This window comes from Lactuca sativa, chromosome 5, assembly GCF_002870075.4.
Source record: "Lactuca sativa cultivar Salinas chromosome 5, Lsat_Salinas_v11, whole genome shotgun sequence".
Lineage (NCBI taxonomy): Eukaryota > Viridiplantae > Streptophyta > Magnoliopsida > Asterales > Asteraceae > Lactuca > Lactuca sativa.
In genome coordinates, this window is record NC_056627.2 from 157,342,729 (window position 1) to 157,354,156 (window position 11,428).

General features: G+C 36.8%; 1 protein-coding gene across 1 annotated transcript; it reads right to left on the reverse strand.

Annotated features, from left to right (window-relative positions):
* Window positions 1–2,561: 2,561 nt before the first annotated feature.
* Window positions 2,562–4,073, reverse strand: LOC111903454 (trihelix transcription factor GT-3b). Its single transcript, XM_023899227.2, has 2 exons — window positions 3,519–4,073; window positions 2,562–3,371 (listed from the first exon to the last, which is right to left on the reverse strand). The coding sequence occupies exons 1-2, from the start codon at window positions 3,834–3,836 to the stop codon at window positions 2,784–2,786; spliced, it is 906 nt and encodes a 301-aa protein (XP_023754995.1). The 5' UTR covers window positions 3,837–4,073; the 3' UTR covers window positions 2,562–2,783.
* Between the last annotated feature and the right edge of the window lie 7,355 nt (window positions 4,074–11,428).

Here is an 11,428-nt window from a genome sequence, read left to right on the forward strand (position 1 = left end):
TTGTGATATGTTTATGTTTTAGTATACGTTAGCGGGCGAGGCCTAAGTGAAACAGATCTATATCCGAGCGAGGCTCGAAGCCAGGCAGGGCCTGTTGTAGCGGGCGAGGCCCGAGGTAGAGGGCGTGGCCCAGTACTTGTGGTTTGCGATTATGTGTTTGGTATGTGGTAGGTTGGGGAACTCACTAAGCTTCGTGTTTACGGTTTTCAGTTTTGGTTTCAGGTACTTCCGGTAGTGGAGGGAAGAGCTCGGGTGATCGCATGGCACACACCATAGATTAGACAGCCTGAGAATGTTTTACTCTGATAATGAAAATATGTTTTGGAATTAATACTCTGATTATGTTATAGATTGATAAATGTGTTTTAAGTAATGTTTTATAAAAGAAATTTTTAGTCTTGAAAATTGGGACGTTACAGTGTAGATGATTTTAGTAAAATATTTTTAGTATAGAATCGTAGATTAATCATTGTAAAAATATCTCGTGCATATTAATAATTAACATGATCATCATATCATGAATTTAGTTTTGATCAACACCTTACCTTGGTGATTCTAGATGTAATTTGTCTCGTAAGGTTAAACATAAAATTCCTAAATCCTAATAAACTCATTTTAATAATAATAAAAGATCATTTAAGCATTTCATATAGGGATGCCAAAAAGTCTCGTGAGACCTAAATTCCATACGAGACTATTTTTAAAAAAATTATTGGGTGGGTGGGGGGGATTAAACCTCGTTTTGTTTTCACGGTCGGGGTTGGGAGTGAACACTTCCTTTAGGGACACCTATATCATAGAAGAGATAGAGAAACAAAACCCATTCATGGCTTCACGCTTCTAACCTTCTTCACTTTGCCAACGACAACTTCCGACTTGCGACTTTCGTCAGCCTTCGTCTTCACTCTCCACAGTAGCAATCGAATGACGAGAATATCAAAATACCACGACTAATCAATCGTTGATTCTTGAGCTTTGTATTCACCCTCTGCCCCCTGCTGCCTTCCGCCTGCCATCATCCACCTTCCGTTTTCGTCTATTGACGAGGAATAGCTGATTTCATCTCCACCTCCGGTAATCTAGATTCCCGTTTATATAAAATTCTAGTTTATATATGTGGTTAATAATCACGTAAAACTTTTGATTTCTAGTTTTTGTTTATGACATTATTGATTTAGACTTTCGATTTCTTGTTTATATGAAATTGTAGTTTATATATATATATATATATATATATATATATATATATATATATATATATATATATATATATATATATATATATGTGTGTGTGTGTGTGTGTGTGTGTGGTTAATAATCAGGATTAGGCTTCTGAATTTCTAATGTATATTGATAATGTGATGATTTTTGAGTCTGTTCTGTTGCTGATTATGCTTTTACTCCATCAATCATATATTGATATTGACACGCTCTTGTTGAAACAAAGATTAGCCATGGAAGATGCAACAATCTGTCATTTTGGCCCATGCCACCTCTTGTAACACATTATAAGCATCCCGCAAATAGTAGTTGTATATGAGTACATTGAATTTAGGATCATGGTAAAAGAAGCATGTTCTTTGGGGGTGTTTGGATAGGAAAAAAAAAGAGGGTGCTTATTAATTATTGTTTATTCCGACCACAATAAGCTAAGTTTAAGTGTTTGGATAAAATCCTTAAAAATCAGCTTATTGTGTTAGGAATACACTAAATAAATAAGCTAATTTTAATAAGCATCTCCTTCATTGCTTATTGCTTATTCCCACTATAAATAAGCTAATAATCAATAAGCTAATCCAAACACCCCCTTAATATTTTTATCTTATTTGTATGATATTTGAAATCATTTAGTGATTAAATAACTCCTTCACCGTTAAATTAGTTTGTTATACTAATAATGATGCTACACGATGAAAATGGTGCTGGTAAAGGATGAAAATGGTATTGGTTCCGAGTAAAATGGTGCAAAAACACGTTGAAATGGTGTTGGCTTCTTCATGGATTTTTATGATCCAAATTTAATTTGTTTTCTATTAAATTGATCTTTGTTTTCAATTGTAATCATACATTTTAGATAGTGTTGTATTTTATATCTGTAATGTTGTTTTTTGTAATTTTTGAGATACTAAAACATTAGATTTTAAGTTTTTAAAATTATGGAAAACTATAACATTATTTTAGCATAAAAAGTCATTTTTAAACCCATGAAATGGGGAAACGGGGGCGGGATCGGGGGCTGGGATAATGGAGGATTCGGGGCGGGGGAGGTTGGTCCCGTTGACACTTGACATCCTTACCTCCGACGCCGCCGCCACCACCACCCACACCCACACCCACACCCACACCCATATTCTGGTATGTATCTTATTCCGCAAACATTATGAAGACTTTAAAAAACAAACATTTTTTATGAACACTAAAAAAAAAAAAACTTTTGGTATGTATCTTATTCCGCAAACATAAAAAAAGACTAAAGACATGTTACCTTCTTAAAAAACAAACACCACCTTAGTATCATACTATGCTAAGTCAGTTTTTTTTTACTTAACTGGGGAAAAAACTGGACAAATAAGCTCTGATATTGTATAGATGTTAAATAGCTAAAAAAAACCTGGGTATACCAACATTATGAGTAACCATCTAATCTTAAGTTTTCCTCTATGTTCATTGAGTAACATGCTGAATTCGATCGAAGCTAAGCTACTTATATGTACCATAGATTACTATAAAAAAAAGCATAAACCTTTAAAGATCATTAATTTTCCCGATCATTTGCTCAGTGATCAATGCTCATGAACAAGTTTGTTAAGTAATGCAGTCAAAAGCGCATCTCGTCTCTCAGCCCGACCCTCTTCTCTCGTTCTTCTCTGTTCTTCCTTCTCCCTCCACAATTCCTCCATCTTCATCCTCTCAACTTCAAGCCTCTCCATTGACTGCCGCCATTCCTGCTCAAACACCTGTCTTTCATAAGCATGTTTCTCCATCAACTCCCGCCACTGCATGTCAATAACTTTCTGCTGTTGGAAGAAATCATGGAGAATTTCACGAACTGGGTCCATGGATTTTGGACTCGGAGTCGGAGTCGGAGGTCTGGCCCGCTTTTCCCTTTCGGGTTTCTTTCTTGGAGGAATCGTGACTTTCGTAACCTTGTTTTCCTCATCTTCATATTCATCTTCGTCATCAGATATTTCTTCTTCCATGGATTGATAAGAACCACCGATTCCTGCAACTCTTTTTCTCGATTGGCTCGAAGTGGGTTCCGGATCGAAAGGCGTTTGTGGGGTTTTATTTGATCTTTCTGTGAATAGTGCATGCAGATCATCGAAGAACGGGAATGATCGGTTGTTATCTCGATCCGATGTCTCCTTTCCCTGATTCAAGATTTGAAATTTAGACCACAGAATTTGAAATCGGGAAAATCTAAAAGATATCCCAAATTAGGGTTCTTAAGATCACTTCCAATAACAAGTAATTTGAGAGATTTGTATCAGGGAAATCGAGTAAAAAGCTTATTATACCTTATACCGATTAACGAGGTTTTTCCACTTGCATTTACACTGATCAGGAGTCCTTCTATACCCAATCTCCTTCATCTTCGCAGCAACAACCTCCCAGAGACTCTTGTTTCGTTTCGCCATGGTGAAATCCCTTTCCAACTCCCCACGAATCGCAATCAAGTCCCTCGTCTCCTGTTGGCTCCACATCGGTACCCTCTCGTCCCTTCTCGGAAACTCCTCCGCCATCACCGGTGGGGGCGTCGGAGCATTCATCATCATCATCTGGCTCAGTTGATTTAGGGCTTCATTGTTATCGCTTCCTCCGCCACCAACATACATATCTTTTTGATAAATTCAGTTCAGAAATTGCGGATTTCGATTGTGTAGTTTGTGCAAGGCATTGTTAGGGTGGTTTTGGTTCTTCTACTCCGATTACAGCGGCGGCTAATGGAGAGGTTTTCGCCGGAAAAAAAGTCAAGAAAGCGTTTTTGTGAGTTGACTGTTAGGCATATGATATTGCCAAAATTTTCTATTTACTGGTTTATGTGTTTGAAAAAACCGGTCCAAATAAGAACATATTTATTGATATATATTATTATTTAGGTTAGGAGTTAGGTATCAAATCAGTAACTTTAAAGATTAAATGTAAAAAATAGTAAATATTATCGATTTTTTTTTTTTTTAGTTTGTGATTCTTATTTTTGTATTACGATAATATATTAAATTATAGCAATCTCATTTGAATATAAAGTAATTTTTACTTCTATAATATAATATAGATGTGTATTTTCCGTAGTAGAATAAAATACAGAAACACGGTTTTATGAGTGATTTTATGTATTTTAGTGATATTGCTATTATACTTTGATTTCTATTTTAATCTATAAAATAATTTATATCATTTTAGATATCGTACGACATGTTAAGCTTTCATTACACGTTATATGTCAATTTTTTTGTTGTTGGCGTCATGATGTAGCTTTTTTTTTTTTTTTTTTTTTTTTTTTTTTTTTAATTATTATTGATTTTAGTACTGCCGCATAGATTTTCACATGACAAATCTTTATAAATGGTCTGTACAGTTGCTTTGAATATTAATTTTAGCCTCTAATTATTTTGGTTGAAGGTTATGTTGTTTCAATTTTTATCGGTCTCTTGTCTAATGTAAAAAAGTTTTTTATATTATTTTAAATTTACTTTATATTTTTTAAAAACTAATATTAGTTTTTTTAGAAAGATAAACAACCCGACCTCACCACACATCTTCCCTTTAGTTCTCTTTTATCTTTGATAACCTCCTGACCTCGTCTACCATCTTCGACGACCTCTTCACGACAGACAACCTCCTCACGCAACGGAGATAAAACCCATAAAATCAAGAACAACACAACCTAACTACCACCATCACCATTGTCAGTTTACTTCCGGAGTTCAAAAACCTTACCGCCACTTCCCTCCAACAAAGGCCAAATCCATATAGCCTCTGTGCCTACGTTTATCTTCTAGTGGTGTTAGTTGCAAGTAAGGTTGCAGAACTCGTTACTCGGTACATGTTCGGCCGAAATATTTTTAGGGAAATCATGTATGTCAAAATCATAAGTTGATTGAAATATATAACAAAATTAGATACATGTGAATACACAAAAGTTAAAAAACACATAATGGTCTCACTTTTCTCACTTCATGAATAATTACGGAAATTTTAAGATATGTATGTAGTAATAATCACATGTGTGTGTTAAATAATAAATCATTAAGTATATTACACATATTAATCACCGAGTTGACCGTGTTTTACAACACTACTCCGATCAGTAAAGGGGGCGATTTGGGAGTACTCGGGATTCTGTAACTCGCCTCGGCAAGGGGCCGAATAGCGAGTACTCAGAGGAGTAATCGGCCAACTTGACGAATGTTACAACACTGGCTGCAAGGGATGATGATAAAGGCGATGACTAGTGATGTCTTGTTCACTGTCAGTGATGATGGAGAAAAAAAAAAGATGATTGGAAGCAGTAGTGGTTGTGACAATGGTGGCCACTGTATTTAATATGAGATAGGAGTGAAAGCCGTGGAGCGTGTTATTTATTTGTTTTTTAAAATCATTTAAGTTAAAAGATAAAACAAAAAATAACATAAATGGTATAAATGTTTTTTATGTGGATAATGGACTAACCACGATATAAATTAAAACATGAACTATTATACGAGACAATAAATAAATAAATAGGAATTACACTTGATATTTTGAAAGATTATAAGGACCATTTTTGAAGATTTGCCATAACATTTTTATTGATTTTAGAAAAATTATAGACAAATTACATGTTTGGACCCTATTTTTTTTTTATGTATTATTATACTTCGCTTCTAACTATGAAAAATATCGTATGCTTGGTCCTTATTTTAAATTAAAATTGCATTTTTGGTCCCTCGCACTAACCTGCGTCTCCACATGGTAGTTAACCATCCTCAAGTGTTGTACATATAAGGGTAAACTAGTTATTTTCCATGCCTCTCTTATTTTCGCATGTGAGGTTAATGCATATGTTAGCACAATCATGTCAATCACATTAGTATGTTTTTCATGTCTTTTAATTACCTCAATCACATTATTTTGCTTTTATGTTATCATGCAAATCATATTACCTTTTCTAATGTTATAATTGTATTACTCAAAAACTCAAACTCTAAACTAAAACTAAAACCAAAATCAAAACAAAAACCAAAACCGAAATATATATATATATATATATATATATATATATATATATATATATATATATATATATATATATATATATCATGTCTTAAAACAATTCCAACTTAATACATGCAAGTTGATTGCTAGATAAAAAAATGAGGTATGTTACTTATTTTGGTAAAAATGAATATTGATTATGTTGGTATAAAATGTTTTTGGAATAGATAATATTTATAAAATAAAGACACATCCACAAATGGAAAGAGAAACCAAAGATAACTATGTAAAACTTTAGAATTTAATGAGAAAGGACTTGTATCCACTGTTTTCTCTACAAAATTGTTTACGATCGTGTTCGGTAAAAAATTAGTTGGTAGTGGGTAGCTTGTAGTGGGTAGCGAGTAGCTTGTTGTGACAACCTGATATATTTGAATCAAACAATGTCTAAATTGTAACCCTATTACAATTAAAACCTTGAAAACCATTTGAGCATAAGTGCATGTGTATGGAAGTATACACCTTGATAGTCACATATAAAGTAACCTCTTAGAAAATAAACAAGTTAAGCAAGACAAAGTGGGACAACTAAATTAAATTTTAACCTTGTAACATCCCGAAATATCAAGAGTAGAGTTGAAGGGCTAAAAGAGTAAGTTGTGAAAGAGTGACTCGGCGAGTCCATGGATGGACTCGGCGAGTAGAGTCGCGACTGGGTCGCGTGCTAAGTAGCCGACTCGGCGAGTCGGTGAGGAGGACTCGGCGAGTAGACGCTGAGTGGAGAAAACCCTAATTCTCGGGGTTGAGCCCTATATAAAGAACATTATGTTTTCCTCCCAGCCTCTTTATCACCCCCTTGAGCCCCAGAAAACCCTAAATCGCGGAGAAGCACCATTGTTGAGTGGATTGGAGCTTGGAGAAGTAATTGTTGAAGGAATTTTGTGAGATTGAAGGCTTGGAGCAAGGGGCTTTGCTTGGATTCGAATTACATTGCAGTTGGGGCATCTCTTGGAGGTAATATCTCGTTCTTGGGCTGTTGTTATGTTGTTTCTTAATTTTGGGGTTTGTGGGAACTTGTCTATGGATGTAATGGGAAGTCTAGAGGTTAGATCTGAGGTTGCTACCTCCGATCTGGAGGGGAGAAGAATCAGAGAGCATGAAAGTCCCTGTGTTGGAGTGTTTAGTGAAGCTTTCATGTCCCAAACCCTAGCCCAATGTGCAAAGGGCCTAGATCTCTTTGGATTCACGTAAAGTTTGCCACTTTACGTGATGGATGAGTGGTAGGAGGCTAGATCTATGTTTTGGAGCAATTGCATGGCCTGGAATGCTTCTGAATGGATTCAGACCGGTGGTACTCGGCGAGTCACATGGGTGTACTCGACGAGTTGCTTGAAGATGAGCTGGGACTCGGTGAGTTGGAAGAACAACTCGGCGAGTTGGATGAAGATGGCCTGGAACTCGGCGAGTTGTATGAACAACTCGGCGAGTAGGTTGATGATAGTCTTAGACTCGGCGAGTCTGTTCTTGGACTCGGCGAGTCTTGTCGAAGAGTCCCGATATTCCCTGGTTGAGTCAAGAATCGGTGAGTCAAGGGATGACTCGGTGAGTTGTGTGCGAGTGGACTCAGAGTTGTTGGACTCGGCGAGTCTCGGAGTGACTCGGCGAGTTAGGTCGCGGATTGAGTGAAGTTCTGATTATAGGAACTCGGCGAGTCATAGGGTTGACTCGGCAAGTAGGGTCAGTCAGGGGTTGACTTTGACTGAGGACTTTGATTTTGACCAAGGGTTGACCGTTGATTTTTTTAGGGTTTGGTCAGCGATGTGGCCTTTGGGCCAAGAGAGGGGTAAAATAGTCGTTTACCCTTAAGAGGGTGCATTGAGAGGATTGATCCTAGTCTCGAGAGTTATAGTCATGAGAGTTTTGCCTTACGTGTTAGGCGGTGGCGAGTTCGAGATTCAAGTATGGAGACATCTGCTTTCTGCTTGCCAGGTGAGTCTTCTCCCTATACTTTACCTTGAGTAGGTAACCAGAGTTATGTGACAGAGTATTTGTATGCTATGTATGTTATGTGTTGTACTGCATTATTTCTATGTGATGCTGTGCATGTTTGCAGAGTTGCAACCGAAGGGTTCTTAGAGTTAGAATCGGAAGGTTCACAGAGTTAGAACCTGAGGGCTCATAGAGTTTGGGTGCACGGACCCATAGAGTCATAGCCTCAAGTGGCTTATATGTGTTATGTGTGTGGTATTTTGGGGAACTCACTAAGCTTCGTGCTTACAGTGTTTTGTGTCATGTTGTTTTCAGGTTTCTTTCAGTATCACGGGACGGCATCGGCTTGATTGTACACACCAGAGAAAGAGTCATATTTTGGAGGATCCTGGTTTTCTATGCAAGTGAAAATGGAGCTATATTTTGTCATTCGATTATGAATGAGATTTTAAACAAGTGTTCTAAGACTAAAATGATTATTTTAAATGAAAATTTTGTCTTGAAATTTACGGTGTTACAAGTTGGTATCAGAGCCTTGGTTTGAGGGATTCGGATGCGCCTTCGGGTAATTCTGGACTCAAACTGAGGAAGTAAGAAAAGTTTTCAATGAAATAATTTTATAAAGCGAATAAGAGTTCAAAGAGAAAACGAGAAAGAACAGTGTGTACAATTAGCCAGAGCCCGAACGGTGATTTCCCAAAATACCCTTACTTTTGTGTTATGAGATATTTATGATGCACTTTATGAGATAGCATTGCACGCTAGAGACAGGCTAGGTATTCCATATATTAGGACTAGAGTGGCCTGATTTGTGATGCCTTAGCCTAGGAATTGCTGTGATATGCGATGTGCTTTTGAGTATGTGATGAGTGAGAATATTTGATTGGAATCCTTTAGGGGATTTGAGTAGAGGAGTAATCTAGGGAAGATACCTAGATGAGTACTGTGGTACTTGGAGAAAGAATAGTTAGAGCCGCGAGGGGAAGAGTTGCAGAGTTCGGTGGTACTTTCGAGGATGAGCAGAGCAAGCGGAGTTATCACCCAGAGTGAGTCATATATATTCTTCGATGCTCGAATGCTGCTTGCTTCGTGCTTTGTGGAACTCTCGATGATGGGAGTCAGCTACCAAGCGAATATGACGATATTCAGGAGGTAGATGGCTGGTGTAACGCCCGCAGATCCGGGCTAGTCAATTTAGAGGCAATAGGGGTCGAAAACGACTTTTCGACAAAAAGATTATTTAGAATAAATAATCTTAACCAAGTTGTAGAAGATGTCACAGGGTTTCCGTACATATAAAGAACGCCGAAATCCGAGTTATAACGAAGAAGTTATGACCCGTCGAAGTTTCGCGTCGGAACCGGCACGACGCCGGGAAGCGTAAATAGTAAATTTATGATAGAGCGAGATTTAGATTTAGCGCTCTAAAAGAAAGTCGTAGAATATGTTAAACTAAGAACTTCGATAAAAAGAACGCCCAAATCTGACTTCGTATGAAGAAGTTACGATTTTTCGAAGTTTCGGATTAGCAGTGTACAGTCCGAAATTCGAATATTAGATCGAGCGATTTTTAGCCGACACAACCTAAACGAGAATTGAAGATCTCATTATTAGTAGCGTAACAATAAAAAGACAGACGAAAATGGACATCGGATGAAGAAGTTATGAGATTATAACGGACCAATCCTGTCCCGGCCTGTTAAAAATATAACTTTAAAAATAAATTCAAAATTAGCCGAAGGAGTCTAAACGAAAGTTGTAGAGTGCGTCTCCACCTACGCATGGATATAAAGAACGTCAAAAACGGAGTTCGTATGAACGAGTTACAAATTATAATAACATATTTACGTATTAAAATAAAGTATAAATCATATATACATACACATATATATACATATGTATATATCATTAGAAAGGTATCGACGATGCGGTCATTATAAGACTAATGTTGAGTTCTTTCGACATTAGTTTAGTACAAATATCTTTAAATCTATTTAAAATAGTATTATAAATGGGTGTTTAGTTGTTTATATAACTATAAGGTCATTAAGTAATTATGGGGGGTAGTTTTTGTAAATTCAATTACTATAAATAAGAGGCTTGGGCTCTCATATTTCTTGCACCATTCTCTTGATTCAAGAGTCTTTCTCTCCTTATCCCCCGAGCATTTCGGTCCCTCGTGATTCGACTTCTCTTTCTGTAGTTTTAGTATAGTAAGGTGAGCGCTGAAGCGCTGCACGAATCTTTCTTAGAAAGATTCAGCGACGAAGTTCTGCCCCTACAGAGCCCGACTCCTAGCTAAAATCCCCTTGTAAGTAAGTTATGCTTACCCTATTTTAAATATAGTTTATATTTAAAATTAGTATTGTTATTATAAATTTATAATAAATATTTGAGCTATTATTATGACTTATATAAGTGTCGTTATAATATCTTTTTAACTACTCGCGGTACGGGGAATCTGGTTTAAAGGGCCGCATAGGGTTGTTGGATTTCAGAAGTGCTATATGCCAAAATGGTCCTGCCCTCCGGTGTTTTATGTCTGGCCCCTGTCTGTACATAGTGGTTGGAAAGTATTGTTTAAACGCTTATATAATAATAATAATAAGACTAATAATTAGTCACGGTAAATATTAGACTAAAATCTAGTGGTAATAATACTAGGTTTCGTCGAAGGAAATTATTTTAAACTAAACGAAGCGCTGTCCGAGTACCGAGTCACCACCTTCTCAAGTGAGTGCATAGTTACTTTCATCTTACACATAGATATGAAGTATTTTATATAAACTACGTGCTATGTGTGCACATTATCTGAATACTTGCTGTCTATGCTGGTTGAACGTTTTATACATGTTTTAAAGGACTTAAACTGTATACGTATTTTATATATACGAAAATGTTGGGTATGAGATGGGTAGATGAATGATGAGAGATAGAAGATGACGTGAGTATACATTGGCAGCTACAGACTTAGCGCCTATGGGACAAACACCGGTAGCTATGGACTTAGTACCTTTTAGACGTTGGTAGCTATGAATTTAGTACCTGTAGGAATTGGTAGCTATGGACTTAGTACCTGTTGAACATTGGTAGCTATGGACTTAGTACCTATTAGATAAAGACTGGTAGCTATGGATTTAGTACCCGATGAATAGACTATAGCAGCTATGGAATTAGTGCTTTATGAACGAACATTGGCAGCTATGGATTTAGTGCCAGTCCCATAACCCTGGAAGTAAGG